A 22,791-nucleotide genomic window follows, 5' to 3' on the forward strand; every position below is an offset into this window, starting at 1 on the left:
ATTGGTTACACCGTCCAAGTCTGTTTCTGTGGGTATGTGTTGTGCGGAGAATAGAAGAGGTTTCTTGGTTGTATTATTTTTCCTGAGGTCAAAATTTCAGGTCTGATACATCTATCTGGTATATTCTCGCTATGAAATGAAAATTTAGGGACGGCGGAGCACATGGATGTGTGTGGGGTGTTGCTGAAATGCACGTCGTTGCAGCTCCACTTTCAGTTAGGTTTCCAGATGCACCTGTCGTTCACGGTACCCACGGGGAGGGGAGAGAAAGTGGTAGATCCCCACCTGCTGGCTTCTGGTCAACATCTGTTCCTCCCGAGCTTATGAATATGGCAGGAGATGGTATTCCACACGGTAAGTTGGATTCTCTGTGTCATGACTTGACCAGCGTCAGCAAGGGTGGGCTGATTCACAAAGCTGGTGGTCATGCCCTGGTGGGAGGAATCATTCCCAGCTGTCTGTCTGCAGATGATCCCAAGGTCACAGTGATGTCTGTGTCGGGAGAAGCTCCAGATCAACTGCCACTACCAGTGGAAATCAGTGCTGAAATGAAACATCAATTAAGGAGGGAAATTCAACGATATGGACAAAGTAAGTAGGATAAGAATTTTTACCAGTGAAACCATAGGAATTCTTTCCCATTCTATGATTCAGACTAGATTCGACAGACCGCTTGAGGCTCATCTTTTGCCAGATTTGGGTTTTCACAATTACAATGGCTCCTCTTTGTTTTGACTGAAAGTACCAGTAAACCGTTTTTTCTTTTTTCTCTTGTATTTCTTTTTTTTTAAATGTTTTTTTTATTATATTCTGTTAGTCACCATACAGTACATCCCTGGTTTTTGATGTAAAGTTCGATGATTCATTAATTGCATATAACACCCAGTGCACCATGCAATAAGTGCCCTCCTTACTACCCAGCACCAGCCTATCCCATTCCCCCACCCCCTCCCCTCTGAAGCCCTCAGTTTGTTTCTCAGAGTCCATAGTCTCTCATGCTTCATTCCCTCTTCTGATTACCCCCATTTCTTTTTTTTTTTTATTAATAATGATTTTTTATTATATTATGTTAGTCACCATACAGTACATCCCCGGTTTTCGATGTAAGGCTCGATGATTCATTAGTTGTGTATAACACCCAGTGCACCATGCAATATGTGCCCTCCTTACTACCCATCACCGGTCTATCCCATTCCCCCACCCCCCTCCCCTCTGTAGCCCTCAGTTTGTTTCTCATAGTCCATAGTCTCTCATGTTTCATTCCCCCTTCTGATTACCCCCCTTTCTTTATCCCTTTCTTCCCCTACTGATCATTCTAGTTCTTATGTTCCATAGATGAGAGAAACCATATGATAGTTGTCTTTCTCTGCTTGACTTATTTCACTAAGCATTATCTCCTCCAGTGCCGTCCATGTTGTAGCAAATGTTGAGAACTCATTCTTTCTGATTGCTGAGTAATATTCCATTGTATATATGGACCACAACTTCTTAATCCAGTCATCTGTTGCAGGGCATCTCGGCTCCTTCCACGATTTAGCTATTGTGGACATTGCTGCTATGAACATTGGTGTGCATATGGCCCTTCTCTTCACTACGTCTGTATCTTTGGGGTAAACACCCAGTAGTGCAATGGCTGGATCATAGGGTAGCTCAATTTTTAACTTTTTAAGGGACCTCCACACGGTTTTCCAGAGTGGCTGTACCAACTTGCATTCCCACCAACAATGTAGGAGGGATCCCCTTTCTCCACATCCTCTCCAACAATTGTTGTTTCTTGCCTTGTCTATTTTTGCCATTCTAACTGGCGTAAGGTGGTATCTCAGTGTGGTTTTGATTTGAATTTCCTTGATGGCTAATGATTTTGAACATTTTTTCATGTGTCTGTTAGCCATTTGTATGTCTTCATTGGAAAAGTGTCTGTTCATATCTTCTGCCCATTTTTTGATTTGTTTATTTGTTTCTCGTGTATTGAGTTTGAGAAGTTCTTTGTAGATCTTGGATACCAGTCCTTTATCTGTAGTGTCATTTGCAAATATATTCTCCCATTCCGTGGGCTGCCTCTTAGTTTTTCTGACTGTTTCCTTGGATGTGCAGAAACTTTTAATCTTGATGAAGTCCCATAAATTCATTTTATCTTTTGTTTTTCTTGCCTTTGGGGATGTGTCATGAAAAAGGTTGCTTTGGCTGATGTCGTAGAGGTTGCTGCCTATGTTCTCCTCTAGAATTTTGATGGATTCCTGTCTCACATCGAGGTCTTTCATCCATTTGGAGTTTATTTTTGTGTATGGTGTGAGATAGTGGTCAAGTTTCATTCTTTTGCATGTAGCTGTCCAATTTTCCCAGCACCATTTATTGAAGAGACTGTCTTTTTTCCACTGGATGTTTTTTCCTGCTTTATCAAATATTAGTTGCCCAAAGAGCTGAGGGTCCATTTCTGGGCTCTCTATTCTGTTCCATTGGTCTATGTGTCTGTTTTTGTGCCAGTACCATGCTGTCTTTGTGATCACAGCTTTGTAGTACAGCTCGAAATCCGGCATTGTGATGCCCCCAGCTTTGTTTTTCCTTTTCAACAGTTCCTTGGAGATTCGGGGTCTTTTCTGGTTCCATACAAATTTAAGGACTATTTGTTCCAGTTCTTTGAAAAACGTTCTCGGTATTTTGATCGGGATAGCATTGAAAGTGTAGATTGCTCTGGGTAGCATGGACATTTTAACTATGTTAATTCTTCCGATCCATGAGCATGGAATATCTTTCCATCTTTTTATGTCTTCCTCAATATCTTTTAAGAGTGATTTATAGTTTCTAGAATAAAGGTCCTTTACGTCTCTGGTTAAGTTAATTCCAAGGTAACGTATGGTTTTTGGTGCTATTGTAAATGGGATGGATTCCCTGATTTCTCTTTCTTCGTTCTCGTTATTCGTGTACAGAAATGCAACTGATTTCTGAGCATTGATTTTGTATCCCGCCACGTTACTGAATTGCTCTATAACTTCTAATAGTTTGGGAGTGGCTTCTTTTGGGTTTTCCATATAGAGTATCATGTCGTCTGCGAAGAGAGACATTTTGACTTCTTCTTTGCCGATTTGAATACCTTTGATCCCTTTTTGTTGTCTGATTGCTGTTGCAAGGACTTCTAGTACTATGTTGAATAATAGTGGCGAGAGTGGGCATCCTTGTCGTGTTCCTGATCTTAAGGGAAAGGCTTCCAGCTTTTCCCCATTGAGAATAATATTTGCAGTAGGCTTTTCATAGATGGCTTTTATGAGATTGAGAAATGTACCTTCTATTCCTACACTCTGAAGGGTTTTAATCAGGAAAGGATGCTGTATTTTGTCAAATGCTTTTTCGGCATCGATTGAGAGGATCATATGGTTCTTGAGTCTTTTCTTGTTGATATGATGTATCACGCTGATTGATTTGCGAATATTGAACCACGCTTGCATCCCAGGTATGAATCCCACTTGATCGTGGTGGATAATCCTTTTAATGAACTGTTGGATTCTATTAGCAAGTATCTTGTTGAGGATTTTGGCGTCCATATTCATTAGGGAAATCGGTCTGTAATTCTCCTTTTTGAGGGGGTCTTTGCCTGGTTTGGGGATCAAGGTAATATTGGCCTCATAGAATGAGTTTGGTAGCTTTCCTTCTGTTTCTATTTTTTGAAATAGCTTTAGGAGAATAGGTATTATTTCTTCTTTGAATGTTTGGTAGAATTCCCCAGGAAAACCGTCCGGGCCTGGAGTTTTGTTATTTGGAAGGTTGTTTATCACTGACTCAATTTCTTCATAATTAATTGGCCTGTTTAAGAAATCAATTTCTTCCTTTTTCAATCTTGGTAGTTTATAGGTTTCCAGGAAGGATTCCATCTCTTCCAGATTGCTTAGTTTATTGGCATATAGCTGTTGATAAAAATTTCTAATAATCCTTCCAATTTCAATGGTGTTCGTCGTGACCTCTCCTTTTTCATTCATAATTTTAATAATCTGGGTCTTTTCTCTTTTCTTTTGGATAAGTCTTGCCAGTGGTCTGTCAATTTTATTGATTCTCTCCAAGAACCAGCTTCTAGTCCTGTTGATCTGCTCTACTGTACTTCTGGTTTCTGCTTGATTGATTTCAGCTTTAATTTTGGTCAACTGCTTCCTTGTGTGTGGATTAGGCCTGTCCCTCTGTTGCTGTTCCAGCTTCTTGAGGTGAGAATATAGAAACTGCATTTTAGATTTTTCTATTCTTTTGAGTGAGGCTTGGATGGTTATGTATTTCCCCCTTAGGACTGCCTTTGCAGTATCCCATAGGTTTTGGACTGTTGTATTTTCATTCTCATTGGTCTCCATAAATTGTTTAATTTGATTTTTGATTTCCTGGTTTATCGAGTCATTCCTGAGCAGGATGGTTCTTAGTCTCCAAGTGTTTGAGTTTCTTCCAAATTTTTCCTTGTGGTTGAGTTCCAATTTCAGAGCGTTGTGGTCTGAGAATATGCAGGGGATAATTTCAATCTTTTGGTATCGGCTGAGACCTGTTTTGTGTCCCAGAACATGGTCTATTCTTGAAAATGTTCCGTGGGCATTAGAATAGAATGAGTATTCTTTGGTTCTGGGGTGTAGTGTTCTATATATATCTAAGAGGTCCAACTCGTCGAGTATGGCATTCAAAGCCTTTGATTCTTTGCTTAGTTTTTGCCAGGGTGTTCTGTCTATTTCTGAGAGTGGAGTGTTGAGGTCCCCTACTATTAATGTATTTTTATCTATATGTCTCTTTATTCTGGTTAAGAGTTGGCTTGTGTATCTTGCTGCTCCCCTGTTGAGGGCATATATATTTATAATTGTCATATCCACTTGTTGAATACTTCCTTTAAGAATAATATAGTGCCCTTCTGCATCTCTAACTATAGTCTGTAGTTTAAAATCCAATTTATCTGATATGAGAATTGCTACCCCAGCTTTCTTTTGAGGTCCATTTGCGTGAAAGATGGTACTCCATCCCCTTACTCTCAGTCTGAATGCATCTTTGGGTTCGAAATGAGTCTCTTGTAGACAGCAAATGGATGGGTCATTTCTTTTTATCCAATCTGCAACCCTGTGGCATTTGAAACCAGAATTTAAACCATTAATGTTCAGGCTGAGTACTGAGAGATATGCTTTTAATTCTGCCATGTTGTCAGTAAAGTCTTTGTTTGTATTGGCTGTGACTTTCTGTTTTGTATCACTCTATGGGCCTTTTTACTTTTATAGAACCCCCCGTAATACCTCCTGTAGGGCTGGTTTCGTGGTTACGAAATTGGCTAGTGACTGTCGATTCTGAAATGTCTTTATTTCTCCATCAATTCTGAATGACAGCCTTGCTGGATAAAGGATCCTTGGCTGCATGTTTTTCTCTGAAAGAGCTTTAAAAATGCTCCCCCAACCCTTTCTCTCATTCCAGGTCTGTGTAGACAGGTCTGATGTAATTCTGATGCCTTTGCCTTGGTACGTGAGAAATTTCTTTGCCCTGGCCGCTTTCAATACTGTTTCATTGGATCTCATATTTGTGAATTGCACTATGACGTGACGTGGTGTAGGTCTGTCATGGTTGAGCTTGGGAGGGGTCCTCTCTGCCTCTTGGACACGAATTTTTGTTTCCCTTGCTAGATTAGGGAAGTTTTCAGCTACAATTTGTTCAAATATCTCTTCTAGACCTCTGTTTTTCTCCACCCCCTCGGGGATGCCGATGATTCTAACATTGGATCGTTTCGTTGAGTCAGTAATCTCCCGTAGCCAACATTCGTGGGCGTGGATTTTTTTAAGACCATCTTCTATTTTTATTTTTTCCTCTATTAACCCATCCTCCAATTCACTAACCCTTTCCTCCGCTTCCGTGACCCTGGCCGTCAGAGCCTCTAGTTTTGCCTGCATTTGGCTCATAGAATTTTTAATTTCTGTCAAATTCGCTCTCATTTCCGCCCTTAGGGATTGTATATTCTCAGTAATATTTTCCTGAATACTTTTTTCAAGTCTACTCATTATCTTGACCATTGTTACTCTGAATTCCATTTCTGATAATTTGGTTACATCCATATCCGTTACTTCTGTGGCAGAGGCCACTGACTCACTGTCTTTTCTTTGCTGGGGGGGGCTTCTCCTTCTTGTCATTCTGATGAAGAGAGGTTGCGGGGTTTCCAGAGCCCAAAATTATTGACTGGGTCCCAGGCCGTGCCCCTTGTTTTATAGGGATCTTAGAGATGTGGGCTTCTTCTTTAAAGATTTTATTTATTTACTTATCTGAGAGAGGGAGACAGACAGTCAGCAAGAACGAAACAGAAGCAGGGGAGTGAGAGAGGAAGAAGCAGGCTCCCAGCGGAGGAGCCCGATGAGGGACTCCTTTCCGGAACGCTGGGATCACGCCCTAAGCCGAAGACAGGCGCTCAATGACGGCGCCACCCAGGCGCCTCCGGTTGTGGGCTTCTTGATTTTTCAGCCTGCCTTCTGTGTTCTGGGGGAGGGGCCTGCCGCGCTGATACTCAGGCACCCCTGTTTGGTTAGAGTCTCCGTGTCCCCTGCGAGGGGGGATGGGGATGGGCACTCTCTGAACCAGTATTTCCAGGCTTTTGTTCTCTGGCGGCTTTCCCTGGCGGCCGGCTATGCCTCTTCTGAGGGTCAGAGCAGCAGAGGCTGCATTGTCGCAGAACAGAGGGATTGCGGCCCGTTCTCCACTGATGTTCTGGCCACTTTAACTCTGTTACTGTTGGTGCTGCTCAACCCTGCGGCGTCCCGGGATGTGCGCACCAACTCGGTGTCCCTGCCCTCACTTCCAGGGCCGGCGCGTCTCTGTCCTTTGTGTTTCTAATGTCGCCAGCCACCGGCCGCCCCGTCTCTGTCCTTTGTGTTTCTAATGCCGCCAGCCACCGGCCCGCGGGTCTCTGTCCTTTGTGTTTCTGATGCCGCCAGCCACCGGCCCGCGTGTCTCTGTCCTTTGTGTTTCTAATGCCGCCAGCCACCGGCCGCCCCGCGCGCTCCCGGGTCTCCCGGTCTCAGTCTATGCCCGGTGAGCACACCTCGATTCCGGAGTTTCGTGAGAAGCCTGGTGGCGCGCGCACCCGGTTCAGGGTCTCAGTCTGCTGTTTGGCGGGTGCCGACCGCGAGTCCGCCCGCTCCCCCGTGCAGGTGGCCCGCCAGCCGCCAGCCGCCCCGCGCGCGCTCCGGGAGTTCCCGGTCTCAGTCTGGATCCCGTGAGCACACCGGGATTCCGGTGTTCCGGGAGATGCCTGGTGGCGCGTTCACGGCTCACCGGTCTCAGTCCGCTCTCTCGCGGGTGCCCTCTGTGTGTCCGCCCGCTCCCCCGTGCAGGTGGCTGCCGCTTCCCGGCGCCCAAACGCGGCGGCTCCCTCCCCCTTCCGTTTATCTTCCGATATCCGTGCACGGTTTACAGCTCCCCTCTTGGTACCTCAATACTCAGCGCTGGAGATGTTCATTTGTAGAGATCCAGATGCATCATCCTGCGTCTCAGGCTGATTCCGTGGTTATTTAGGCTGGTCTGGTACCTATCCAGCTCGACTCAGGGGACCGGCTGAAAAAGGGGTCCCCTACTCCTCCGCCATCTTAACTCCTACCACCCCCATTTCTTTATACCTTTCTTCCCTTACCGATCTTCCTAGTTCTTATGTTCCATAGATGAGAGAAACCATATGCTAATTGTCTTTCTTTGCTTGACTTATTTCACTTAGCATTATCTCCTCCAGTGCCATCCATGTTGCAGCAAACGTTGAGAACTCGTTCTTTCTGATAGCTGAGTAATATTCCATTGTATATATGGACCACAACTTCTTAATCCATTCATCTGTTGAAGGGCATCTCGGTTCCTTCCACGATTTAGCTATTGTGGACAATGCTGCTATGAACATTGGTGTGCATATGGCCCTTTTCTTCACTATGTCTGTATCTTTGGGGTAAATACCCAGTAGTGCAATGGCTGGGTCATAGGGTAGCTCAATTTTTAACTTTTTAAGGGACCTCCACACTGTTTTCCAGAGTGGCTGTACCAACTTGCATTCCCACCAACAGTGGAGGAGGGATCCCCTTTCTCCACATCCTCTCCAGCAATTGTTGTTTCTTGCCTTGTCAATTTTTGCCATTCTAACTGGCATAAGGTGGTATCTTAGTGTGGTTTTGATGTGAATTTCCCTGATGGCTAATGATTTTGAACATTTTTTCATGTGTCTGTTAGCCATTTGTATGTCTTCATTGGAAAAGTGTCTGTTCATATCTTCTGCCCATTTTTTGATTTGTTTATTTCTTGTGTATTGAGTTCGAGAAGTTCTTTTTTTTTTTTTTATAATGATTTTTTATTATATTATGTTAGTCACCATATAGTACATCCCCGGTTTTCGATGTAAGGCTCGATGATTCATTAGTTGTGTATAACACCCAGTGCACCATGCAATATGTGCCCTCCTTACTACCCATCACCAGCCTATCCCATTCCCCCACCCCCCTCCCCTCTGTAGCCCTCAGTTTGTTTCTCATAGTCCATAGTCTCTCATGTTTCATTCCCCCTTCTGGTTACCCCCCCTTTCTTTATCCCTTTCTTCCCCTACTGATCATTCTAGTTCTTATGTTCCATAGATGAGAGAAATCATATGATAGTTGTCTTTCTCTGCTTGACTTATTTCACTTAGCATTATCTCCTCCAGTGCCGTCCATGTTGTAGCAAATGTTGAGAACTCGTTCTTTCTGATTGCTGAGTAATATTCCATTGTATATATGGACCACAACTTCTTAATCCAGTCATCTGTTGAAGGGCATCTCGGCTCCTTCCACGATTTAGCTATTGTGGACATTGCTGCTATGAACATTGGTGTGCATATGGCCCTTCTCTTCACTACGTCTGTATCTTTGGGGTAAACACCCAGTAGTGCAATGGCTGGATCATAGGGTAGCTCAATTTTTAACTTTTTAAGGGACCTCCACACTGTTTTCCAGAGTGGCTGTACCAACTTGCATTCCCACCAACAATGTAGGAGGGATCCCCTTTCTCCACATCCTCTCCAACAATTGTTGTTTCTTGCCTTGTCTATTTTTGCCATTCTAACTGGCGTAAGGTGGTATCTCAGTGTGGTTTTGATTTGAATTTCCTTGATGGCTAATGATTTTGAACATTTTTTCATGTGTCTGTTAGCCATTTGTATGTCTTCATTGGAAAAGTGTCTGTTCATATCTTCTGCCCATTTTTTGATTTGTTTATTTCTTTCTTGTGTATTGAGTTTGAGAAGTTCTTTGTAGATCTTGGATACCAGTCTTTTATCTGTAGCATCATTTGCAAATATCTTCTCCCATTCCGTGGGCTGCCTCTTAGTTTTATTGACTGTTTCCTTGGCTGTGCAGAAGCTTTTTATCTTGATGAAGTCCCACAAGTTCATTTTATCTTTTGTTTCTCTTGCCTTTGGAGATGTGTCACGAAAAAGGTTGCTGTGGCCGATGTCGTAGAAGTTGCTGCCTATGTTCTCCTCTAGAGTTTTGATGGATTCCTGTCTCACATTGAGGTCTTTCATCCATTTGGAGTTTGTCTTTGTGTATGGTGTGAGAGAGTGGTCGAGTTTCATTCTTTTGCATGCAGGTGTCCAATTTTCCCAGCACCATTTATTGAAGAGACTGTCTTTTTTCCACCGATGTTTTCTCCTGCTTTATCAAAGATTAGTTGCCCAAAGAGCCGAGGGTCCATTTCTGGGTTCTCTCTTCTGTTCCCTTGGTCTATGTGTCTGTTTTTGTGCCAGTACCATGCTGTCTTTGTGATCACAGCTTTGTAGTACAGCTCGAATTCCGGCATTGTGATGCCCCCCAGTTTTGTTTTTCCTTTTCAACAGTTCCTAGGCAATTCGGGGCCTTTTATGGTTCCATACAAATGTAAGGACTATTTGTTCCAGTTCTTTGAAAAATGTCATTGTTATTTTGATCGGGATAGCATTGAAAGTGTAGATTGCTCTTGGTAACATGGACATTTTAACTATGTTAATTCTTCCGATCCATGAGCATGGAATATTTTTCCATCTTTTTGTATCTTCTTCAATGTCTTTCAAGAGTGATTTATAGTTTCTATAATATAGATCCTTTACGTCTCTGGTTAATTCCACAGTAATGTATGGTTTTTGGTGCTATTGTAAATGGGATGGATTCCCTAATTTTTCTTTCTTCAGTCTCATTGTTCGTGTATAGAAATGCAACTGATTTCTTAGCATTGATTTTGTATTCCACCACATTACTGAATTGCTCTATGACTTCTAATAGTTTGGGAGTGGATTCTTTTGGGTTTCCATATAGAGTATCATGTCGTCTGCGAAGAGAGACATTTTGACTTCTTCTTTGCCGATTTGGATACGTTTTATCCCTTGTTGTTGTCTGATTGCTGTTGCAAGGACTTCTAGTACTATGTTGAATAATAGTGGCGAGAGTGGGCATCCTTGTCGTGTTCCTGATCTTAAGGGAAAGGCTTCCAGCTTTTCCCCATTGAAAATGATATTTGCTGTAGGCTTTTCATAGTTGGTTTTTATGAGATTGAGGAATGTACCTTCTATTCCTACACTCTGAAGGGTTTTAATCAGGAAAGGATGCTGTATTTTGTCAAATGCTTTTTCTGCATCGATTGAGAGGATCTTATGATTTTTTAATTTTTCCTTCTGGATAAAATCTAAGACACTGATTGATTTGCAAATGTTGAACCACCCTTGCATCCCAGGGATGAATCCCACTTGGTCATGATGGATAATCCTTTTAATGTACTGTTGGATTCTATTAGCCAGGATCTTGTTGAGGATTTTGGCGTCCATATTCATTAGGGAAATCGGTCTGTAATTCTCCTTTTTGATGGGGTCTTTGCCTGGTTTGGGGATCACGGTAATATTGGCCTCATAGAATGAGTTTGGTAGCCTTCCTTCTGATTCTATTCTTTGAAATAGCTTTAGGAGAATAGGTATTATTTCTTCTTTGAATGTTTGGTAGAATTCCCCAGGAAAACCATCCAGGTCTGCAGTTTTGTTTTTTGGAAGGTTGTTTATCACTGTTTCAATCTCTTCATAATTAATTGGTCTGTTTAAAAAATCAGTTTCTTCCTTTTTCAGTCTTGGTAGTTTATAGGTTTCCAGGAAGTCCTCCATCTCTTCCAAATTGCTTAATTTATTGGCATAAAGCTGTTGATAAAAATTTCTAATAATCCTTCCAATTTCATTGGTGTTGGTTGTCACCTCTCCTTTTTCATTCGTAATTTTATTAATTTGGGTCCTTTCTCTATTCTTTTGGATAAGTCTTGCCAGTGGTCTGTCAATTTTATTAATTCTCTCAAAGAACCAGCTTCTAGTTCTGTTGATCTGCTCTACTGTACTCCTGGTTTCTAATTCATTGATTTCTTCTCTAATCTTGGTCAACTACTTCCTCGTGCGTGGATTAGGCCTGTCCCTCTGTTGCTTTTCCAGCTTCTTGAGGTGAGAATATAAAAACTGCATTTTAGATTGTTCTATTCTTTTGAGTGAGGCTTGGATGGCTATGTATTTTCCCCTTAGGACTGCCTTTGCAGTGTCACGTAGGTTTTGGACCATTGTGTTTTCATTCTCGTTGGTCTCCATAAATTGTTTAAATTGATTTTTGATTTCCTGGTTTATCGAATCATTCCTGAACAGGATGGTTCTTAGTCTCCAAGTGTTTGTGTTTCTTCCAAATTTTTCCTTGTGGTTGAGTTCCAATTTCAAAGCATTGTGGTCTGAGAATATGCAGGGAATAATTTCAGTCTTTTGGTATCGGTTGAGACCTGTTTCGTGTCCCAGAACATGATCTTTTCTTGAGAATGTTCCATGCGCATTAGACTAGAATGAGTATTCTTTGGTTCTGGGGTGTAGTGTTCTATATATATCTATGAGGTCCAACTCGTTGAGTATGGCATTCAGAGCCCTTGTTTCTTTGTCAGTTTTCTGCATGGGTGCTCTGTCTATTGCTGATAGTGGAGTGTTGAGGTCCTCTACTATTAATGTATTTTTATCTATATGTCTCTTCATTGTGGTTAAGAGTTGGCTTGTGTATCTTGCTGCTCCCCTGTTGAGGGCATATATATTTATAATTGTCATATCCACTTGTTGGATACATCCTTTAAGAATAATATAGTGCCCTTCTGTGTCTCTAACTATAGTCTTTCATTTAAAATCCAATCTGTCTGATATGAGAATTGCTACCCCAGCTTTCTTTTGAGGCAGAAGAACGTATCAGTGAATTGGAGGATGGGTTAGTAGAAGAGAAAGCTAAAATAGAATCTGGACTCAAAGAAATCCATTCTCATGAATGTAGGTTACGGGAGATTACTGACTCAATGAAACGTTCCAATGTCAGAATCATCAGCATCCCCCAGGGTGTTGAGAAAAACAGAGGTCTAGAAGAGGTATTTGAACAAATTGTAGCTGAAAACTTCCCTAATCTAGCAAAGGAAACAAACATTTGTGTCCAAGAGGCAGAGAGGACCCCTCCCTAGGTCAATCATGACAAACCTACGCCACGTCACGTCATAGTGCAATTCCCAAATATTAGATCCAAGGATACAGTATTGAAAGCGGCCAGGGCAAAGAAATTTCTCACGTACCAAGGCAAAGGTATCAGAATTACGTCAGACCTGTCTACACAGACCTGGAATAAGAGAAAGGGTTGGGGCGGCATTTTTAAAGCTCTTTCAGAGAAAAACACGCAGCCAAGGATCCTTTATCCAGCAAAGCTGTCATTCAGAATTGGTGGAGAAATAAAGACCTTCCAGAATCGCCAGTCATTGACCAATTTCGTATCCACGAAACCAGCCCTCCAGGAGATATTAAGGGGGGGTCTATAAAAGTAAAAAGGCCCCAAGAGTGATACAGAACAGAAAGTCACAATCTATAGAAACAAAGACTTTACTGGCAACATGGCATCATTAAAATCATATCTCTCAATAATCAGTCTCAATGTAAATGGCCTAAATGCTCCCATAAAGGCCACAGGGTTGCAGATTGGATAAAAAGACATGACCCATCCATTTGCTGTTTACAAGAGACTCATTTTGAACCTAAAGATACATTCAGACTGAAAGTAAAGGGATGGAGTACCATCTTTCATGCCAATGGACTTCTCTTGTGTTTCTTTACTGGTTATTGTGTACCAGATTCCCTTGGTGGCTATGTTCGGATGTCTGAATGCAAGCACGGAAAGCACAGGTTCTCTGTAACATTGTAGCCCTTGAATGATCGCTGAGACTCCAAGATTGACTTCTACCTCCTCTTTGTACTTTAGAGATGTTGAAGGTTTTTTTTTCTAAATACCTCCAGAATATGAAAGAATCTTCAAATTTTTGAAGGAGTGCAAGGACCTCGTGAATTACGGGAAAAAATTTGTGTTATATTCCGTCAAGGAAACAGCAAGGTGGGTATAGAGAGGAACTCTGTAGCACAGTGGGGCCAATGTGGTGCTGGGTGAGGGGTGGCGTCAGACCCTTCCTGCTCTTTCCAAACCATGATCCTTACTCAGATTTCATGTTTTCTCTGTTGATATTTAGATCGACACTATCTGAGTCTCACTCACTCTTTCAAGTTCAAGGAGACTTCTCTTCACACCAGTTTGAGGTAGGTGTTGACCCTGAACGGACGCACTTTCTATTTGCTCTATTGTCCCTTACCACGATTTTCTATTCTCACGTAGATTGTAAGCTCCCTTTCTGTCCCCCACAAGGCCTCTCGCATCATGGGTTCTCTGGGTGTCTTTTGGTTAACGAGTTGTCTCTTTATTTTCAGATTTAAAAGACAAGGCTTAATAAGGCACCTGTAGAAGGCACTAGCAAAATTAGAATCTGACCACCTTCTTAAGAAAGATAATCACACCCCAAACTTGTAATTCCGTTATGATGTTATCAATGTGTGACCTGAACCTGTTTGCTATCCTAGGACGGAACCGGATATTGTTGATGCCTTCTAGCACATGTTAGTTAAGAAAATTGTCTTCTTCAGGCTATGAAATACCATTGAAACTTTAATGTTATAAATTCCTGTTAGTAAAGTTTGATTTGGCAATGCATTTAAAAGGATAATTTGTTGTTCGTTTGTTTGTTTTCCCCTGAAGAGGGGGAATGCCGTTACGTCATGGGTTGACGCTATATCCTAGCTCCTCAGCAGGTCACAGGCCTGTCGCTGGTGTTTATAGCATCTTCTACACTAGCAATGTCTTTCTTTTAATTTTACATTTTAAGTAATCTCTACACCCAACATGGGGCTCGAACTCACAACCCCGAGATCAAGAGTCCGTGCTCCACTGACCGAGCCAGCCTGCACCCCATACACTCTCCATTTCTTTTCCTTTTGCCTGAGACAGCCCCTCCGCTGGTCATAAGGCTTGGCCTGAGCGGATGACTCACACCTTCCTTACCAGTGGACCCGACCATTAGCTGTCCTGCCTCCACTGAGTTGTTTTAATTTTCCTTTGACTTTAATCACAACCATGAGCGTGCTGAGAAAAACCCACACATCGTGGACATAGTCCTCCTCAGGGTCTTGTGTCGTTGCAGCCCTGTGTCCTTACCAGTCGGGTCCCATCTCCCCACGCTGTGCAGGAACCCCATGTTTGCCTGATGACTGAGGGAGAGGAGCATTCCGGCCTGAACCCTTGGCAGTGTCTGCTTCCATTTCAATGGAGTCATTGTTAGGGCTCTTGTGGAAAGCCTTTCTCCTTTGGAAAAAGACCTCCAGGGGTCCTGGGTGGCTCAGTCGTTAAGCGACTGCCTTTGGCTCAGGGCGTGGTCCTGGCGTTATGGGATCGAGCCCCACATCAGGCTCCTCCGCTGGGAGCCTGCTTCTTCCACTCCTACTCCCCCTGCTTGTGTTTCCCCTCTCTGGCTGTCTCTCTCTCTCTCTCTCTGTCAAATAAATAAATAAAATCTTTAAAAAAAAAAAAGACCTCCAGTGCAGAGAAGCCTAAAGTTGTGGGGACAAGAAGCAAAAGTTGGCTACTGGATACATAAGAGTAACAGTGAGAGGAGCCCCTCACATTGCCATCCCTTCATTAATAAAGATGAGAATCGTGGCTATGGGAGAGAGAGCTCCATATACTGGCCAATGAGGAAGAGGATTGACATCCTCTAAATTATATTACCCCAGCCCCTCAAGGTACTGCTGCCAAGTTAGAACCAGAACTGTGGCTTTAAAAGATCATTCCAGGACTTTTTTTGAAAGTGTCACTTCAGGATGTTGAGGTGGATAATAAACCTACTGAATTCCATAAGCATGTGCCCTGAGAGCAATTTCCTTGTTTATCAGTGGTGCTGTGTGGAATACCATGACAGTGGCTAAGGCATTCTCTAAATCCATAAATGTTGGTTTTCTCAAATATCTATGGGTGTGAAGGAAGATCCATTTCCACAATCAGCATCTATTTGAGTACAAAGAGCTACCTTTTCCTGATGAAAGGAAAGCAAAATAATCAGTCTGCCAACTGGTAGTTAGCCGACTGACCACTTGGGGGTATGGTGCCGGCTCAGGTGCTCAGGGTTGGTGAGCACTGCTGGCAGATGGAGCAGTCAGCCATACCTGCCACAGCATCGGTGTTGGTGAGTGCAAGTTCCTGTTTATGGTCCATGCACGAACTGCATCCCTCCTTCCATGACCGTGACACTGCATTACTGCTTGGAAGATGGAAGGGTGCATCTAGGGAGGTATGGGGGTCGTCCTAGGAGTTCAGAGTGGCCTCAGCCGAGAGACAGCAAGGGAATGGGAATCTCAGTCCTACAGCCTTAAGACACTAGAGCTTCCCATAAACTGAAAGGGCTTGGAAGCAGTCAGTTAATGACCCAGCATGGCCAACACCTTGAGTTCAATTGCATGAGACCCGAAGCAGAGAACCCAATCGAGCCTGCCTGAACCTCTGACCTGTGGAACTCCTTGATCATACTTTTGTGTCATTTCACACTGCTAAATATGGGGTGACTTACTAGGCACTATTAGAACACTAATATGGACAAGTGCCTGCATATCGCAATGTCCCAGCTGAAAATCAGGCATGATGCTTTCTCTTTTCCAGTCAAGCGGTCACAGGGAGCTCCCCATGAGGCCATAGGTGTAGCCTCAGAGAACTTTATTCTTCTGGGCCTCACTCCAAGCTGGCCGATTCTCAGGTCACTTTTCGGGTGGTCATAGTACCACAAAACCATAAACATATGTGTTACCACCAGCACTTCGTAGGCCACCTCTTTGCTGTCTCCCTTTTTTAATGGTAAGAAGGTTGAGATTTGTCAATTTGCTGTTCACTGTAGAAGCACAATCTTGTCCTGCCCCAGACTACTAAATCTCTGAACATTTTACTAAGTGGCAAGGCCTCTGATTTTGTGTGGGCATTAATTTCTACGTCTGTCTTTCAAATGTGTTGCCAATGTGTCTATTAGCTTCTACTTCTCAATCAGAATAATGACATCAATGAAAGGAATAGTTCCATGTCCATTGTAAGGGGAAGGTGATCAAGGTCCCTAAGGAACAGTTTCTGGCATTGGCTCAGAGAGCTGATAGAAGCCTGAAGTAGGAAGTAGTGGTGCCCTTTCCAGCTGAAGGCAAGCTCTTTCTGGGGATATTTTCTAAAGGAGAAAAAAAGCATTTGCTCAACCAAATAGCTATACCAGATGCCCAGGAATGTGTTGATGGCTAATGCAATGGCACCACAAGTGAAACAGCTGCTGTAATTGAAGTCAACAACCACCTAAGTTTATAACTGGCTGTCCTTCTCCAAGATCTATAAGTTCTGCCCAGGCCAAATAGGTAAGATGAAAGGGACATGTTCAGAATCAGCACCATGCATCTTCCAAATTCTTAATGGTGCCACCGATCACCACTGGGTGGATTAGCGGAAAACCTGAGAGCCCTGAGAGACTGTCCTGAGGTAAAATTCCATTAATGACCTGACCTCCATTACTGTGCCTGGTGGACCACAGTGATGCTTTGTGTCTCCTGGAATTAGTGTCATTCTGATCCAGTACTGAGTAATCTTCAAGAATTCTGATTTCTATCTTACCTTTCCGTGTTGCAGTGTCATGCAATACCTGGCCACAGGTCCATCGGGGGAAGGTTGGGACAACAATTAACAGCATAAATATTTGGCAGTGTAGCATGGTCCTTCCTCAGGGGCAAGCCGACAGTAATTTCTGACCAACAGAGAAGAGAAGAGCCACACAGAGCTCTTTACAGATGCCTGGGCTTCCCCTAGAAAATAGTTACCAGAATGTTGGTGAAAGTCCTGTCTTCTGGATTTGTTAATAGGGAAAGGATTTCATGTAATGGTCCTTGCTCATTCAGTAGTCTCTGTCGAGCTGCATCCTCATCTGATGCTGGAGCAGGGCAGGAATTCAGGAACAAGAGATCAGGAGCAGACTGGAAGCCACAGACATGAGCCTCACGCCCCACAAAGACCAACTGAAGCCCATGCCTGTCCCCCCACCTTGGGGAAGAGGGTGTTCTGCAGGGGTCAGGGCCAGAAAGGACTAACTCCCAAGGCCCTTTACTCTGATGCACAATAGATGCCTCCTCAGGGAGGCCTTCCCTGACCACCCTATTTAAACTACTGCCCACCTTTTCGCATCTGTCCATTTCATTTCAAGTTTGTGCAGACTACTTAGTACTACCTGACAGTTGCTCTGCTTGTCTAGTGTCTCATGGAAGATCGATGAGAAAAGTGTCCAGTTCACTGTTCTTTCCCACCTAGATAAGCAGCTGGCACTTAGATGGTTTCTACAAAATATCAAATGAATTCATTCTAATCTTCACGACCAGCCTGGGAGTTTGATGCTGTCAGGAGGCTCAGTTTGCAGGAGGTGATGTGGAAACACACAGAGGTTAGGTACATAGCCCCAGGTCATGAGCAAATAAGGGCGGACCTGGACCAACGAAACAGAGACCGGTCTGGCTTGAAGCCAAGTTCTTTCCACTCCTCCAGGGCTGCCCTCTGACTCCACTGCTTCTGACTGCCCCTGGCCCACAGTCTCCCATTGTTCCTTGTTTGTCATCTGACCCTGGATCTGGGACATTCTCGGCTCACTCTCCCTCCCTGACAGGAGCTCCCAGGGGCTAAGTGCTCCTAGGCAGACAATTTCTGCAACATGGAGTGGATCAAGGAAGAAAGTCTGCTGGAAGCTAAATCCCACATCCCCTTAGGGATGGTGTTCCCACCCCCCAAGAGCACATCGGCCTGTGTCATAACTCTCTGCTCATTGAGACTGTCTCCCTTGTACTCCGGGTTCCCCAGAGTTCATCTCCATGTAGTTGGCACACAACGTTAAGGACCCCAGCGATCACTCCTCATCACCCTCAGCATGAACCCACAAATTTCTGGGTGCCACTGAGTGCAGGCCCTGAACACACTCGGAATGTCTGAGTTCTTCCACTCCTGCACAGGATTTTTGGAGTAGCGATTATTTAGCCCTTCTGTTGTGAGGAGATTCTGGCCAAGGCAGGTGAGGGGACAGGCATGGTGGCCCTCTCAGGAAGTGGTAAGGCCAACTCTAATGATTGGGAACAGACAAGCAGCAGGGCCTCTGGAGCCAGAGAATGGTTTTAGGAGCCTTGATGAGGGCGGTGAAGTTAACCCCAGGTGCTAATCTCCCGGTCCTGCCTCTATGACAACTTACCCTGATGGTTCAGGAAAGAGCTTTCGCATAACAAGTAGATCATCTCTGAAGGTCAAAAATCAGGGTCCCGCATTATTGTGCCCTTGGATGTGCAGCAGGCCTCCACCTCCACCTGATCATCTGGTTCAAGCTGACTTTCCATGGGTTCATTATCCAATTCACGTAATCACTAAGCGTGATGGTCAGGGAACTTAAAGAGAGAAATAGAGTTATCCCCTTCTAGCAAAAGTCCCTCGTGTGGGCAGCAGTGGGCTGCACAGACCCCTGTTTAAACTGCTTTAACCATGACATTGAACCATTCAGGCAGGAAGAACCGACAAGTGCAATCGCGGAAGGGGCAGTTGAAAAGAGCCGTGCATCTGTCCAAGCACACTTGGGACCCCCCAACTCTCCCCCATCCCTATGCTGCAGCCACCCTGCCTCCTGCTTCCCTGCATGTGGCATCCTGCACCCATTCAGGGGCCTTTGCAGCTGGATTTCCCACTGCCTCAACTCCCCTTCCCAAGTCTTGTCACCCTTCTCCTCTCTCCTTAAATGCCACCTCCTCAGAGCGGCGCTGTGTCAGCCATCTAAAGTAAGACCCTCAGTAGTATGTACCACCTCTTCTTTGTTCATTTGGCAGAGAAAGACAAATAACATATGATTTCACTCGTATGTACAAGTTAAGACACAAACCAAATGAACAAAGAAAAAAGGGACAGACAAAAGAGCAGACTCTTAAGGATAGAGAACAAAGTGGTGGTTACCAGAGGGGAGGGGGTGCAGAGATGGGTGAAATAGGTGAAGGGGATTAAGAGCCCACTTATCATGAGCATTGAGTAATGTGTACATTTATTGAATCACTATATTGTACACCTGGAACTATTATAACACTATGTTAATTATATTGGAATTAAGTAAGTAAATATATTTTCAAAAGTCATTGAAAAGATATTGTAAAAATGAAAAGCAGGTGTATCTTTGTGTATGGTGTGAGAGAGTGGTCAAGTTTCATTCTTTTGCAGGTAGCTGTCCAATTTTCCCAGCACCATTTATTGAAGGGACTGTCTTTTTTCCACTGGATGTTTTTTCCTGCTTTGTCAAAGATTAGTTGCCCAAAGAGCTAAGGGTCCATTTCTTGGTTCTCTATTCTGTTCCCTTGGTCTATGTGTCTGTTTTTGTGCCAGTACCATGCTGTCTTTGTGATCACAGCTTTGTAGTACAGCTTGAAATCCGGCCATGTGATGCCCCCAGCTTTGGTTTTCCTTTTCAACAATTCCTTGGTGATTCGGGGCCTTTTCTGGTTCCACACAACTTTAAGGGCTGTTTGTTCCAGTTCTTTGAAAAATGTCATTGGTATTTTGATCGGGATGGCATTGAAAGTGTAGATTGCTCTGGGTAGCATGGACATTTTAACTATGTTAATTCTTCTGATCCATGAGCATGGAATATTTTTCCATCTTTTTGTGCCTTCAATGTCTTTCAAGAGTGATTTGTAGTTTCTAGAATAGAGAACCTTTACGTCTCTGGTTAATTCCACGGTAACGTATGGTTTTTGGTGCTATTGTAAATGGGATGGATTCCCTAATTTCTCTGTCTTCAGTCTCATTGTTCGTGTATAGAAATGCAACTGATTTCTTAGCATTGATTTTGTATCCCGCCACATTACTGAATTGCTCTATGACTTCTAATAGTTTGGGAGTGGATTCTTTTGGGTTTTCCATATAGAGTATCATGTCATCTGCGAAAAGACAGTTTGACGTCTTCTTTGCTGATTTGGATACCTTTTATCCCTTGTTGTTGTCTGATTGCTGTTGCAAGGACTTCTAGTACTATGTTGAATAATAATGGCAGGAGTGGGCATCCTTGCCGTGTTCCTGATCTTAAGGGAAAGGCTTCCAGCTTTTCCCCATTGAGAATGATATTTGCTGAAGGCTTCTCATAGATGGTTTTTATGAAATTGAGGAATGTACCCTTTATCCCTACACTCTGAAGGGTTTTAATCAGGAAAGCATGCTGTATCAGGCCATGTGATGCCCCCAGCTTCAACCCCATCAATAAGAACCTCTTATGGTTCTTGATTCTTTTCTTGTTGATATGATCTATCACACTGATCAATTTGTGAATGTTGAACCACCCTTGCATCCCAGGGATGAATCCCACTTGGTCATGATGGATAATCCTTTTAATGTATTGTTGGATTCTGTTAGCAAGGATCTTGTTGAGAATTTTTGCTTCCATATTCATCAGGGAAATCGGCCTGTAATTCTCCTTTTTAATGGGGTCTTTGCCTGGTTTGGGGATCAAGGTAATATTGGCCTCATAGAATGAGTTTGGTAGCCTTCCTTCTGATTCTATTTTTTGAAATAGCTTTAGGAGAATAGGTATTATTTCTTCTTTGAATGTTTGGTAGAATTCCCCGGGAAATCCGTCAGGCCCTGGTGTTTTGTTTTTTGGAAGGTTTTTAATCACTGTTTCATTCTCTTCATAATTAATTGGTCTTTTTAAAAAATCAGTTTCTTCCTTTTTCAGTCTTGGTAGTTTATAGGTTTCCTGGAAGGCCTCCATGTCTTCCAGATTGCTTAATTTATTGGCATAAGAGCTATTGATAAAAGTTTCTAATACTCCTTCCAATTTCATTAATGTTGGTTGTGACCTCTCCCTTTTCATTCATAATTTTATTAATTTGGGTCCTTTCTCTATTCTTTTGGATAAGTCTTGCCAGTGGTTTGTCATTTTTATTTATTCTTTCAAAGAACCAGCTTCTAGTTTTGTTGATCTGCTCTACTGTGCTCCTGGTTTCTAATTCATTGATCTCTGCTCTGATCTTGATCAACTGCTTTCTCGTGCTTGGATTAGGCCTGTTGCTCTGTTGCTGTTCCAGCTTCTTGAGGTGAGAATATAAAAACTGCATTTTAGATTTTTCTATTCTTTTGAGTGAGGCTTGGATGGCTATGTATTTTCCCCTTAGGACTGCCTTTGCAGTGTCACATAGGTTTTGGACCATTGTGTTTTCATTCTCGTTGGTCTCCATAAATTGTTTAAATTGATTTTTGATTTCCTGGTTTATCGAATCATTCTTGAGCAGGATGGTTCTTAGTCTCCAAGTGTTTGAGTTTCTTCCAAATTTTTCCTTGTGGTTAAGTTCCAATTTCAACGCATTGTGGTCTGAGAATATGCAGGGAATAATTTCAGTCCTTTGGTATCAGTTGAGACCTGTTTTGTGACCCAGAGCATGGTCTATTCTTGAGAATGTTCCATGGGCATTAGAATAGAATGAGTATTCTTTGGTTCTGTGGTGTAGTGTTCTATATATGTCTATGAGGTCCATCTCGTCTAGTATGGCTTCAAAGCTCTTGTTTCTTTGTTGATTTTCTGCATGGGTGCTCTGTCTATTTCTGATAGTGGAGGTCCCCTACTATTAATGTATTTTTATCTATATGTCTCTTTATTGTGGTTAAGAGTTGGCTTGTGTATCTTGCTGCTCCCCTGTTGGGGGCATATATATTTATAATTGTCATAACCACTTGTTGGATACATCCTTTAAGAATAATATAGTGCCCTTCTGTGTCTCTAACTATAGTCTTCAGTTTAAAATCCAATCTGTCTAATATGAGAATTGCTACCCCAGCTTTCTTTGAGGTCCATTGGCATGAAAAATGGTATTCTATCCCTTTACTTTCAGTCTGGATGTATCTTTAGGTTCAAAATGAGTCTCTTGTAGACAGCAAATGGATGGGTCATGTCTTTTTATCCAATCTGCAACCCTGTGGCGCTTTATGGGAGCATTTAGGCCATTTACATTGAGACTGATTTTTGAGATATAATTTTATTTTTTATTTTTTTAATGTTTTTTTATTATATTATGTTAGTCACCATACAGTACATCCCTGGTTTCTGATGTAAAGTTCGATGATTCATTAGTTGCGTATAACACCTAGTGCACCATGCAATACGTGCCCTCCTTACTACCCATCACCAGCCTATCCCATTCCCCCACCCCCCTCCCCTCTGAGGCCCTCAGTTTGTTTCTCATAGTCCATAGTCTCTCATGCTTCATTCCCCCTTCTGATTACCCCCCTTTCCTTATACTTTTCTTCCCCTACCGATCTTCCTAATTCTCATGTTCCATAGATGAGAGAAATTATATGATAATTGTCTTTCTCTGCTTGACTTATTTCACTTAGC

The 22,791-nt window shown here is 43.0% G+C and overlaps 1 protein-coding gene across 1 annotated transcript in view; it reads left to right on the forward strand.

The window, feature by feature from the left end:
• Positions 1-22,791, forward strand: part of LOC125281768 (integrator complex subunit 6-like) — a 49,591-nt gene that overhangs the window by 14,560 nt on the left and 12,240 nt on the right. The window contains exons 3-5 of the mRNA XM_057316778.1: positions 469-591; positions 13,298-13,391; positions 13,525-13,591. Of these exons, the coding sequence (XP_057172761.1) occupies positions 469-591; positions 13,298-13,391; positions 13,525-13,591 (284 nt within the window). The remainder of the gene's footprint in view (positions 1-468; positions 592-13,297; positions 13,392-13,524; positions 13,592-22,791) is intronic.

This window comes from Ursus arctos, chromosome X (genome assembly GCF_023065955.2).
Source record: "Ursus arctos isolate Adak ecotype North America chromosome X, UrsArc2.0, whole genome shotgun sequence".
Taxonomy (NCBI): Eukaryota; Metazoa; Chordata; class Mammalia; order Carnivora; family Ursidae; genus Ursus; species Ursus arctos.